This window comes from Dromiciops gliroides, chromosome 1, assembly GCF_019393635.1.
Source record: "Dromiciops gliroides isolate mDroGli1 chromosome 1, mDroGli1.pri, whole genome shotgun sequence".
In the NCBI taxonomy this organism is placed as follows: domain Eukaryota; kingdom Metazoa; phylum Chordata; class Mammalia; order Microbiotheria; family Microbiotheriidae; genus Dromiciops; species Dromiciops gliroides.
Window position 1 is genome coordinate 743,530,042 of NC_057861.1, and position 13,438 is coordinate 743,543,479.

At 47.7% G+C, this 13,438-nt stretch overlaps 1 protein-coding gene across 1 annotated transcript in view; it reads left to right on the top strand.

Annotated features, from left to right (window-relative positions):
- Positions 1-3,315: 3,315 nt before the first annotated feature.
- The window catches only part of LOC122735647 (probable C-mannosyltransferase DPY19L1), a 123,946-nt gene continuing 113,823 nt past the window's right edge, over positions 3,316-13,438 (top strand). The window contains exon 1 of the mRNA XM_043977361.1: positions 3,316-3,726. Coding sequence (XP_043833296.1) covers positions 3,423-3,726 — 304 coding nt within the window. The 5' untranslated portion in view covers positions 3,316-3,422. The remainder of the gene's footprint in view (positions 3,727-13,438) is intronic.

The following is a 13,438-nucleotide window of genomic DNA, read 5'->3' on the forward strand; positions in this document are numbered from 1 at the left end:
TAAATAGTTCACATTTAGAGATTCATCATCAGAAAGATCTGAGATAGACACAGAGACCATAATGAGGCAATCTCTAGTCATTCCTCATCCTCCATTCCCACTGAAGGACGTCAGCAAACTCCTGTTGGACCTTAGCCTGCAGTTGAACATTGCACATCTTTCTGATGATTTCTACTAGCCCAGATTCTCTGGGTAACATGCTTGCAAAGGACAAAGCTGGAGTCATCATGGGTTCCTGTTTCTGGTTGCTCTTTGCAGGCAAAATAGCTGCAGAATATACTTTTAAACTCATGAAACAGAAACTGAGAGAGAGGAACCAGCAGAAAAACTCAACTAACCTAGTCGAATGAAAAGAAGGAATGTGACCGTATCCTCCCTGCATCCCATTTGCCTTAATATTGTTGTGAGATTGGACAGAGACAGAACAAGGAAGATGGGGAGAGAGAGACAGAGACAGAGACAGAGAGGGAAGGGAGGAAGCAGCAAGCAAGCAAGCAAGCAAGCTGGACCATTATTTAGAAGCCACAGTTGGAGTAGTGTAAACTATCTTTCAACAAGCTATCATGATACTGTAAAGGAAAAACAAAAAGCATTAAGTACTTACCATGTGTTAGACATTCTGATAGCAACAAGGATGAAGCAGTCCTGAAGGAGCTTACATTTTAATGATAGAGATGCATCTGAACACAATTGTTTTTTCAGAAATAAATACCCAATGAATACCAAGTAATTTTGGGAAGGGGCCCAGCAGCAGCAGCAAAGGGCTTCATGAAGAAGGTGGTACCAGAATTCCGAGAGGCTGAGGTGAAGCCCAGACAGCTAGGTGTCATTGGAACAGTGCCCAGGTCTGAATGGTGGGAATGAAGAATGAAAGCGGGAGCCACTGGCCTTTGTTGGCTTGGGAAGTGATGTGATCAGGCCTGTGCTTCTAGCCTTAGCAGCTGGGCCGAGGGTTGGGAAGAGGAGAGTCTGGCCGAAGGGAGGCAACTACAGTAGCCCAGGAGGGAGGGAATAAGGGTCTGAATCAGAATGGTGGCTGGGTGAGGAGAGAGGAGGGGGTATTTGCTGAGGGTTTGTGGAGACAGGAATGATGAGACCTGGCAACTGATCAGCTAGGTGGGCTGTGGGAGAGGGACTAAGATAAGGGACTGGGCTAGGTAGAAGTCTGGTTGGTGGTTCCTTCAAAAGTCATAGGGAAGTTTGGAAAAGGGTTTTTGGGTAGAGAGATAAGTTCTTCTTTGGACATTTTGAGTTGATGTTCAATTTGAAAGGACAAGTAGAACGTTGGTGATTCAAGCTAGGGGGAGTCTAAGACTGAGATTTTGATGGAGGAATCTTATACCTGGCCTGGGAGTTAGCTGCATAATGGGTGATGAATCAGAGAAGGAAGCTGGGGACATGGAGTTGGATAGATGGGAGACCGAACCAGAGAGGAGGAAGTATTCAGGAGGAGAGGGAGGTCAGCAATGTCAAACCCAGCTGACAGGTCAAGAAAGTTAAGAATGGCTAAGAAGCCATTCGTTCAGTTTAATGACTAGGTAGCTATTGGGAGCTTTGGAAGAGGCAGTTTCAATTTAGTGAGGCTGGAAGACAGATCACAAGGATTTAAAGGAAAGCGTGAGAGAAAAGAAAGTTGAGGTGCCTGTTTTATTTTTCAATTAGTATTTATTTTCTCTCCCTTTTCTACACCTTCCCCCCCCCCCCCAAACCAAGCCCTGATAATAAATAGGAGTAGCAAGCGATACAAATTCCCATGTTGGTCATGTCCAAAGCTGGTGTGTCATACTGCCAAAGTCCAAGCATTCCACCCCCAACCCCACCCCCCAGAAGGTAGGTATAATTCTTGATCATTGGTCCTCTGGAACTGTTTGAGTTCTCAAGTGTTTCTAAGTTGTTTGGACAGCTTTTTTCAAGGAGTCTGTATGATCAGGGAAGAGGCAAAGGGAAGAGGGAGAGTTGGTAGGATATAAAATGTCTTTGGTCCTACCTATGAAAACTTCTCTTGCCCCAGTTATCCCCTCATTTTTATTTCTTCTTTCATCAAACTTGGCAATTGTTTTTGACATGAGTATATTTCTCTGTTGGTGATGTTCAACTCCCAGATTTGAAAGTCAATTATGGCTGAATTTCCGTAAGGACTGAAGTGGGGTTTCAGATTACTTTGCTTCTTGGGATGACGATGTGGGCCCCCACCCCTCCTTAGCCTCTGCAGCCCAGGCTCCAGTGAAACCCTCACGGCTGCAGTGACCGGGGCTTTCCCTGGCGATCTCACCCAGAGCCCTTGGAGGCTAGGGGAGCCAGGCTGAGTTGTCCGTCCGCACAGCATCCCTTCCCTTGGTGCCATGTGTCTGGTCTTCCTGGCAGGGACACTGGGGTGGTTTGCCATCTCCTCCTCCAGCTCATTTTACAGATGAGGAAACTGAGGCAGCCTGGGTGAAGTGATTCGCCCAGGGTCACACAGCTGCCAAATGTCTGAGGCCGAATTTGCACTCAGAGAGAGGAGTCCTCCTGACTCCAGGTTCGGAACTCCGTCCACTGCGGCCCCTCGCTGCCCCTCCTCTTACCCCCCCCCCCCATAACTGCCTGCAGACTCGCCTCGGGGGGAGGAAGCTGAGGCTCTTCGAGGTTCGGGGCTGCCCCAGGGTCGCAGAGGAAGCCTCGGACACAGGTCTCCGGCCTCCAAGCCTGGCTCTCCCTTTGCCCTCCTCCCCGCTGCCTGTCGCCAGGACGCTGCCCCGCCAGCCCAGGCGGGCCCCGACCATGCCAGGCTCTCTCCCGGGGGGTGGAGGGGGATGCCTGCGCCCGGGGGCAGGGGGGCGGGTAGCGCCGGGGTCCGTAGGGCAGGCCGGAACCTCAGCCTCACTGCACCCGATCCCCGGGAGGGGGACCCCGCGGACCACAGCCGGCGTCCACGTGGGGCAGAAGCGAGGGACCGCGGGACCGCGCGGAAAGCGCGTTCCTATCCCGGAAGTGCGCGTGCCCGCGACAGGCGGGGCGGCCCCAGAAGTGTGCGCGCTCGCGCGCTGTGGGCGCCTGGCGTCTCCCTCCCCCTCAGGCCGCCCCTCCTCCCCAGCGTTCTCCCGTCGCCCTGACAACCGCAGGTCCCGCCGCCGTGGCAGCCGCGAGTCGTTGGGGGCGTGGCTCTGAGCGAGGCCCCACCTCCTGCCGCGGCGCCGGCCAATCGCCGCCGCGCGTCTTCGGCCCGGCTCGCGCCCCGCGGGTCCCGCTGACCCCGCCCTCGCTCCGTCAGTCCGTCAGTCAGTCCGTCCGCCCGCCAGCTCGCTCGTTCGCAGCCCGGCGGGCGGCCAGTCTGCCGGCGGCTCGGAGGGAGACGGGGCGCGCTGGCCGCGGCGCCGCCCGAGGGAGGCTCGCCGCGCCCGTCCCGGCGGCGTCCGTCCGAGGCGGGCGCGGACTATGAGAAGATGGTCGTGCAGGCGCGGAGCAAGCACCGAGAGGCGGCGGCGGCGGCCGCCGCTCTCCCCCGCGCCTCCCCGCAGCCGCGCCGGCCCGTGGGCGCCGGCGAGCCCGAGCTCGAGCTGCCCGGCGGCCGCGGGCTTCCGGCGGCGCCCCCCAGCGGCGGGCGGCGGGCCGGCAGGAAGGGGCAGCGGCCCGAGCCCGCGCACCCCCCTCGCAGCCTCCTGTCCCGCGTGTCGGCGGGGCTCCGCGCCCGGCTGAGCCAGCGCCCGGCGGGGGGCCGGGGCCGGACGTGGACCACGCTGCTGCTCGGTGAGCGGGCCGGGCGGGGGCGGGGCGGGGCGCGGGGCGGGGCGCGCCAAGTTCGGAGCGGGCCCGGACCGTGACCCTCCTCTCCCCGCGGGTGTCTGAGGGCCCTGCGGTGCCGACTAATTGTACTTGGCTCGGTGGGGTTGGGGGGACGGGTCCCCGCGCTCTCCGGGCGGGACGACGGTGCGGATCCACCTTCTCCTCTTCCTCTCTCTCCCCCCGCCCCTGCTCCTCTTTCCCCTTCTTCTCCTCCCCCCCCACCCCCTGTCGCCCCAGGATCTCCCCAGAGCTGGCCCCGCTCGTCCTGCCGCGGGGTGCACTTGGGAAGTGCCGGCCCCGAGATCACCCCGAGTCGGCTGCAGTTGGAAGGCTCCGCTTTCCACGAGCGCGGCTTTATACCGGGCGGGAGGGTGGGGGGGTAGGGCGCGGGAACTTGGGGCTTCTTCTGTGTGGCGAGCTCCCGGTGTGGAAACTCTCCTCGAATGCAAGGCAGCAGCCCTTCCGTTAGTAACTTCGTGGATCCGGAGCCTGAGGGCACCTCCAAGGCGTTTTATAGAGTTTGTCGGGGTGGGGGCTCCCCCGATGTGCCCATTCTCAGGCTTGGGGCTGGGAGGGCGTCATCGGCCAGAGTTGGTCACAGGGGGAACTCCCATTGTGCAAACTCCACGAGTGTCCGTCTGCGGCTCCTGTGGAATTTGTCGGAATTAGGCAGATGTAGAGCCGTGGGGATCTCTAAGGGCATCGTCTTATAGCGGGCGCCTAATAGATTACTAATGATTGACCGAGGAAACTGAGGCTCTGCACGTTCATTGACTTGCAGGTCTCGAGGCTAGTAAAGTGTCCGAGGTGGGATTTGAACCCAGGTGCTCCTCCTGCGCTCCTGCTCTTTCCTTTGTGCTTCCCTAGGGCACGGAGAGACTTCTCTGGTCCAGCTTTCCCCTTCTTTCCTTCCTTTGCTGAGAACATCGAGGTGCCTGAGCTCCCTGCTCTTCCCTGCTAGCACCCAGTGGAAGCTCACGCTGTCATTTCTCCACGTCTTTCTTCCCCGACTACTCCCCCATGTCCCCGGGAAGGTGCTGCACCATCCAGACCTGGACCCCGAGGGTCGCCGCCTCCTTTCAGGGTGTAGCTCCGAGGAAGCCTCTCCTGGTCTCTCTCCTCCCCCTACGCTCTTATCCATGATTTGTAGTTTACTCTGTATTTCTTCTGTGGATACTTACACTCCTTCATATCGTAGTCCTTGATACAATGTATAAGGATCTGGAGAAAAGGAAATGTTTCTCTTTTTCTTCTTGTCTTTGTATCCTCCTGGTGTTTCAGGAGCCTCATGAGTGCTTAGGTCACACAGCCGGAGCTTCAGAAGAGTTGTTGCACCTGCTCGTCTTCCCAATGTCTATGCTGTGGGTTTAGTTCCAGAGGGTGAGGATTTAGTGGGAGCATCCTTTAGTTTTACTTCTGTTTTTTACAAGTGAGGAAACGGAGGCCCATGACTTGCTCAAGGTCACACCAGTAGCAAGCGTCATCGTTTGTATTCAAACCCAGGTCTTGGGACTCTCCAGCCACTTGTTACAGCTCCCGATTCTCTTAAAACATGGGAATAGGCCAAAGAAATCACAGAATGTCAGTACTGGAAAGTGAATGAGCTTTTAAGTGATTTAGTTGTTTGTTTAAAACAAAACAAAAAACAGAAACAAAACACCTACTTCTAATGTTTTAATATTTTTCTTCATTGTTAAAATATTTTGTTCAACTGTCAGACTTTTGGGGGGAAAGCTTAACTAAATTCAAGATAGAGTTTTATTCAGATGGTAAAACACCACATTTTTCAAAGTTAAATGGTGAATTGATTATACCTTCCTTTGCCAGCCCAATACTGCTTTTTTTTGGGGGGGGGGATAGTGCTACTAATTCAGTTCTGTTTTTACTCTGCAAAGACCATTTAATTTCCAGAGGCTTGGAGTTAGAGATGACGTCAGGGCTATGAAACACAGCAACATGCCCCTCAGAGAGGCAGAATTTTAGATAGAGAAGAAACCTCCTGGGTCCTTTGCAGAAGTGCAGTCCCCTCAAGAGAAGATCTATCCCTTTAGTTTCATTGGGAATTAAGCAGCTACAAATCATTCATGGATGGGGGGGGGGGGGAGAAACCCTCTTCAAGCTGTCCTATTAAGTTTTATTTTTAAACAAGAAAAAAAAGTTTTATTTAATTACTCCCCAATCAGGAATGCTTCAAAGAAACTTGGAATTGAGAAACTAAAACTGTGTGGTTAACTTTCTGTGAGTTTTAGGCAAGTTTATTTTAGCCAATAAAAATAAGTATATTGTTTGCCCTTTATTCTTCAAGAGGACCAGGACAGATAGCATGACTTGCAGTGTGCAAAGTCATCAGCCTCACTCTCTCTTCCGGAGCCTTCTGGGTCCAGTGGCAAGATATATATCAGGATGACTGGAGTTGGCCCCAGCTGTTTGAGGCAATTAGGGTTAAGTGACTTGCTCAGGGTCACCCAGCAACTGTCTAAGACCAGATTTGAACTCAGGTCCTCTTGACTCCAGGGCCAGTGCTCTATCCATTGAGCCACTTAGTTGCCCCAAGTATGTTAGGAGAATCAGTATTTTTTTTTTGAGGGCAAACAGGGAAAAGTAAATATATAATATTAATTGAAAACTGATGCCAAGATGAATTCTTATATTAAAGGCTCCTCTACAGACACAAAGTACTTTTGTACTAGTGTTGTTTCGCTCAGTTTGTCATTAAAGGCAGCAATCAACTTCATTCAAGGAGTAAATTGATGTAAATCTTAGAATCATTTTCTTTTACTGCCACAATATTTTTCTGCTCTTCTTGAATATTTTCTCTGAGTCTTTCTTTTTTGAATGAAAGGTGAGGGGCATCTTGGAGCTCACTTGGTCCAGCCTGTCTCATTGACTAAGTGGTCATCCAGCCTTCAGTTGAAGACCCCTAGTGAGAAAGAGTATGCTGTCTATTTCACATCTAGATTGTTCTAATTGTCTAGTTGTCTTTTCTTCCATTAGGCCCCTCGGTAACTTCTGCCCATTTCTTCTGTGTCTTCTAGGGCCAAGCAGAACATTCACATCTCACTCTTTTCCATAGCGCAGCACTTCAGACACTCTGCCAACTATTGTGTGCTCCTTAAATCTTCTCTTCACACATCCTTGTTTAGCCTGGCCTTCCTTATCTTGTGCTGGTGAAGTTGGATTTACTTAGTAGCCAGTCATAGGATTATGCATTTTTCTCTTTTAAATTTCACCTTATTAGATTCATCCTATTAATCTGACCTGTGAAGATCCTTTCAGTCCACAGGTCAGACCTAGAGCCTTTATTTAAGTAAGCCCTTACAGTGTGTCTCGGACTGTGCTAAGTGCTGAGAGTGCACATTTAGCAGAAAGAAAGACCACCCCTGCTGTCAGGGGGCTTATATTCCAAAGAGGGAAGACGTCATATAAAAGGAAGCTGAAAACAGGGAGTAGGAGGGGAGACAAGGGTACTTAATTCTGGGGCTTGGTAAAGGACATGGAACAGCATGAGGGGAGGAGTGAGACCTGGCTCTCTCAGGTCTCTCCATAGAGGGGCTCAGTGGAGAGGTGTTTCCTACATGTGGATTTGGGGGCTGGAAGCAGCCAGGAGAAGGCTTTGTAGTCACAACTGCTACTCAGGCTGTTTTCAGCAGGTTTGAAAAGAAGGCCAACTGTGTCTTTATTCAGTCCAGATCATGGATATTTGGAAAAGTGCAGAATTCAGGCAGATCCCTGGAACACTCCACTGTAGACCCTCCAGGGTGACATTGACCCGTTCATGACTCCTTGGGGTGTTGGATCCAACCATTCCGCTAGTTCTGAATCTCCTAACAGGACTCTCATCTATCTCTGGTCTTCCCACTTTGTATGCAAGGGTATCCTGAGAGATCTTTGATGAAGTCTTAGTATTCTGTGCTTACAGCATTCCCCTGATCTACTGGTTAATTAGTGTGTCAGAAAGAAATGAGTTTGGTCTGGCATGACCAAGTTTTAAAAAAATATTATTTCCCCCTAATTACGTCAAAACAATTTCTAAACATTTTTTAAAAAGAAGTTTTGAGTTTCAAATTCTATCCCTCCTTCCCTCCCCTCCTCTTCACTGAGATGGTAAGCAATCTGATGCAGGTTATACATGTCCAATCATGTAAGACATTTCCATATTAGTCATTTTGTAAAAGAAGACTTGAATGCAAAAAAAAGAAAGTAAAAAATAGCTGCTTCAGTCTGTATTCAAACAATATCAGGTCTTTCTCTGCCTTTGGGATTGTCTCGAATCATTTTATTGCTGAGAAGAGCTAAGTCATTCACAGTTCTTCATTAAACGACATTGCTGTTACTGTGCATAACCTTCCCCTGCTTCTGTCCATTTCACTCTGCATCAGTTCATGTAAGTCTTTCGAGGCCTTTCTGAAATCATCCTGCTTGCATTTCTTATAGCACAATAACATTCCATCACAATCATTTACCACAGTTTGTTCAGCCATTCCCCAACTAGTGGACATCCCCTCAATTTCCAATTCTTAGCCGTCATAAAAAGAGCTACTATAAATATTTTTGTAGAAGTAGGTCCTTCCTCCCCCTCCCTTTTAAAAAAATCTCTGTGGGTGTAGACATAGCAGTGGTTTTGCTGGATCAAAGGGTATGTATGCACAGTTTTATAGCCCTTTAAGCATAGTTCCAAATTGCTCTCCAGAATGGTTGGATCAGTTTACAACTCTACCAACAATGCATTAGTGCAGTATGATCTATTCTTAATGAACTTTTGCTGGCTTTTGGTGATCCTGACTTCCCTTTTTAAATGTTCATAAACAGTCCCTTTCATAATTTATTAGGGGATTGTACTAGGAGTAAGAGGCAGATTCTTGGGCCTATAGTTTGCCTATTTAGCTCAACCTTTTTTTGAAAAGCAGGACATTTCCCTATGTCCAATCCTACAATCCCTTTCCTATACTTTATGATCTTTCAGAGGGCACTGACACTGGCCAGCAGTCACACCTTAGGGCTCTTCCTTGGTACTTGGGGATGTCGTTTAACTGGTTTATAAATAATGATAAAGTGACTTAATTTTCTACCATTCTCCCTACATTACTTGCAGGTGCTACACCTGACAACCTACTGCCCGTGGGCCCTGGCAGAATCATTTTCTTCCTGGGCCCCAGGCTTCAGGATCAGGAGATAGCTCTCCCGGAGTTAGATATGCCGATGAAATTGCGGGTTCAGCCCAAAATAGTTTGAATTCATTCCAGGTGGAGAGAAGGGATAGTTCCCCAGCCCCCCTAGGCTGTGTTCTATGGTGGACTTTGGCTGCTTGCCTGCCATTTGCACAGAGAGCAGCTGCCTGGAGGAATGGTTGCTCAGCTCCTGCCAGTTAATGCTCAGAGGGAGGATCTGCCTGGGACAGAGAAGAGGGCTCGGAGCTTCTGGGCATCCCCACATCGGTTCAGAGATGGCTGCCCCCTGCAGAGATACATGGTGTTTAAAGCTGCTTTACCAAATGCCTTGTGTTCTCTTCTGCCCTTTAGCAAGGAGGAGAGTTCATCGAGCTTGAGTCGAGCTGATCAGGTCACTGACAAAGATTACTCATCTGTGCCTGGCCTGTGGATGATAAGTTCTTTGTTGTGGCTCTGTGATCCTGGAGCAGAATTCTAAGCTGACATTTAAGAAATGGAGTGAGCAGAGCAGGGCCGGTACCTGAGGCTCACTTGATGGCCGTTAGAAGGCACCCAGTTTGGCAAATCTGTCTCCATTGGAAATGGGAAGTAGAGTGCTCGGCTCTCTGTACAATCCACATCTCTGCTTGGGCTATGTTCAAAGCTCTGTAGATTCTACTCAGGGATTATGATAAAGAGAATCTTAGAACTTTAGAGTTGGAAAAGACCTTACCAACTTCTTGTCATGTAGGAATAACATCTTCAGAACCTTGATGGATGGTTATCCGCAAGTAAACCCAATAGCCATTGCATTGTTGGGCAGCAGACACTGTAATCAAGTTCTGCCTGGCATTGCCAAACCCTCTTAAACAAAACTGGTGTTTCCTGGCTGAGGATTTCTCCCCAGAAGTTCCCCTCCCTGGCTTCACTGTAGCTTTGGTGTTGGTGTTGGTGTGTGTGTGTGTGTGTGTGTGTGTGTGTGTGTGTGTGGATCCTGGCTTTTCAAAGCCCATGCCGGAGGAGCCCAAGCTCTTAAGTCCAACAGAACTGGGAAAGCTTAGGTGACAAGCCCTGTGAGGGACTGTGTCTATGTTTCAAGGACCAGCTTAATTAAATCTGAAGGGATTTATCATGAAAAGGTTGGCCCTGGAGTGATTAATTTTTCTTGACAAGTGAGAAGGGTTGGAGTGGGGCATATACTGCAGAGTATTTACTGATGAAATTAGACATCTTCTGAAAAACTGAAGACTTTTGTGGGGGAAAAAGTATTTGTCTTCATTTGGAAATAGTATTATATTGAAGCATTGATAATTGCTTAACAATATACATGCTAGAAAAGCGTGTCAGTCTTGGCAGTGTCTAGGGGTTCCTTAACTTGTAACCTGCAACAGGATGGTGAGGTAGAAGCAGCACAGACCTGGCTGTCTGAAGGTCTGGGATTTAGTTCTAGTTCCCCCAGTAGTTCTGCGATGTTACACACGTGACTTCCCTTCTGTAGAATGAGCGTGTTAGACTCTGTCTAGTATTTATTTATTGTTCAATTAAACAGCACAGTACTCAATACATAGTAAGGGCTTAATAAATGCTTGTTGAGTGACTGATTGAATAATCTTGAAGGGCCCTTCCAGCTCTAAATTCCTATGATTCGGTAAGAGACTCATAAGCACAGAGATGAGGAAGTGTGGGATTAAATGAAGACCCTCTTCCATTTTCTAAATGAGTCAGGGTTACTTTTGGGGTTTGCATAAAGTACTTTTTAAAAAAGAGAATTCATCAGATTCTCCTATTCCTATTACTTCCTGCATTTAGAATTGCTTTCTAAATGATTTTGTGATGAACTTACTATACCCAGGGATGAAAAAACAACAACAGGCTAAAACATAGAAATTAAGAATCCTATTGAGATTCATTGAAGGATATTCTTGGTAACCAGTAAAAGTCTATGGAAGGGTAGAGGTGAGATGGGAGCTCCTCATTTTGGATCCTTGCCACCTCTTGGGTCTCCATGGTTATCTGAGCAGGCTGCTGTCTTGAATCAACTAGTGTGTGGGTGCGTGTTTGGTGGTATTGGGGGCAAATGGCTGGTGGAAGATTGGGTGGCAGTTTGCAAGGGTCTTGCACCAATCATAACTTTTTCCCAGCTACAGTATATGGACAGCACAGAGGGCATGATCTTAGGCCACCCAGGAGATCGGGGTGGGGAGTGGAGAGGAGAGAAGCACCTTAGTACCCCTGAGGGTGCTGGCCTTAGGTGTCAGCACCCCCACCCCCCAAGATGGCTCACAAGTTTTTAAAAAACTACCAAAAAGGTCCCATCTGTGACACAGCAGAGACATTTAAGTGTCCTGGCTGCTAGGTCTTCCAGGTTAGTGATTGGTAGGATGGCTAGCTTAGACTCAGAAGGCTCATCTCTCTGATCACTGCATAAAATGTCAAAATATGTTATCTCTGTGAGCCGGGATGCTGCACACACCTATCTCAGTTGGTCTGAGCTGAGCCTTAGTACAATTCTGGAAACAGAAAGAGGCCTTCTTGGTAGTTTAGGGTACAGTGCAAAATAATGAAATGCCAATAAATAGCATAAGTAAAGCAGAACAACAGTAAAAGTGTCCTAATGAATTTTCTTTGGTTATTCGTCTCACCTGTGCCCAGGTGCATTGGCCCCGAGGGAAGAGACACATCAAAAGCTTTTTTTAAAGGAGTTACCATTTCCCTCTGAAACATTTCTAGTAAAAAGTTAATTCATTTGCTAGGATAACATTTGTCCTTTTAAAAGCGCCAAATCAAACACACACACACACACACACACACACACACACACAGTGAACAGGGCTAACATTCTGGAATGCATTTTGGTGAACAGAGTTTTGTTGGTCTCAATACAGGGAATCAATCAATCAACAAGTGTTGAATAAGCTCTCACCATGTGCTAGGCACTGGGAATATAAAGAAAATCCTGACCTCAGGGAGCTTACGTTCTAATGGTAGAGGTAGGTGCATAAATAGGTCTACTTAAGGTACACAGAGCAGTTGGAAGGGAAGCCACTAGCAGCTTGAGGAATCATGAAAGGCCTCCTGAAGAGCTGCATTTCCAAGGTAGCTGGTGCTTTTGAGCATTGGAGGCTAAGAGACAGAGCCTTTGAACATGGGTGACAGCCAGTGCTGGTGGTGAGGAGTGTGGTGTGAAGAACAATCAGTAGGTCAATGGACCAGAGTGCATGGAGGGAAGCAATTCATAAGCAGATTGGGAAGATAAGAAGGACCAGTTTTAGAAGTTTTTTTTTTAGTTATAAAAGCATTTTTATTACTTTCCAGTTACATGTAGAGATAGTTTTCAACATTTGTTTTTATAAGATTTCTAATTTCAAAATTTTCTCCCTCCCTCCCCCTTCCCCAAGACAGCAGGTAATCTGATATAAGCTATATGTACAATAACATTAAACATATTTCTGCATTAGTCATGTTATAAGAAAAGAATCAGAGCAAAAAGGAAAAACCTCCAAAAAAGAAAAACAACAGCACCAAAACAAAAAGAAATAGTATGGTTCAATCCACATCCATATTCCACAGTTCTTTTTTTTTTTTCTGGATTTGGAGAGCATTTTCTATCATGAGTCCTTTGGAACTATCTTGTATTGCTGAGAAGAATCAAGTCTATCACCATTGCTCATCACACAACATTGCTGTTACTGTGTACAATGTTCTCCTGGTTCGGCTCACTTCACTCAGCATCAGTTCACGTGAGTCCTTTCAGGTTTCTCTGAACTCCTCCTGCTCATCGTTTCTTACAGCACAATAGAATTCCATTACATTCATATACCACAACTTGTTTAGCCATTCTCCAATTGATGGGCAGCCCCTCACTTTCCAATTCCTTGCCACCACAAAAAGAGCAGCTATAAATATTTTTGTACATGTGGGTCCTTTCCCCTTTTTATGATCTCTTTGGGAAAAAGACCCAATAGTGGTATTGCTGGGTCAAAGGGTATGCACAGCTTTATAGCCCTTTGGGCATAATTCCAAATTGCTCTCCAGAATGGTTGGATCAGTTCACAGCTCCACCAACAATGCATTAGTGTTCCAATTTTTCCACAGCTTCTCCAACATTTATTATTTTCCTTTTTTGTCATATTAGCCAATCTGAGAGGTGTCAGGTGGTACCTCAGAGTTGTTTTAATTTGCATTTCTCTAATCAATAGTGATTTAGAACATTTTTTTCATATGGCAACAGATAGCTTTGATTTCTTTATCAGAAAACTGCTTGTTCAAATCCTTTGACCATTTCTCAATTGGGGAATGACTTGGATTCTTATAAATTTGATTTAGTTCCCTATATATTTTAGAAATGAGGCCTTTATCAGAAGTACTGGCCATAAAAATTGTTTCCCAGCTTTCTGTCTGCCTTCTAATTTTGGACACATTGCTTTTGTTTGTACAAAACCTTTTTAATTTAATGTAATCAAAATCATCCATTTTGCATTTCATAATATTCTCTGTCTTTTGTTTGGTCATAAACTGTTCTCCTTTCC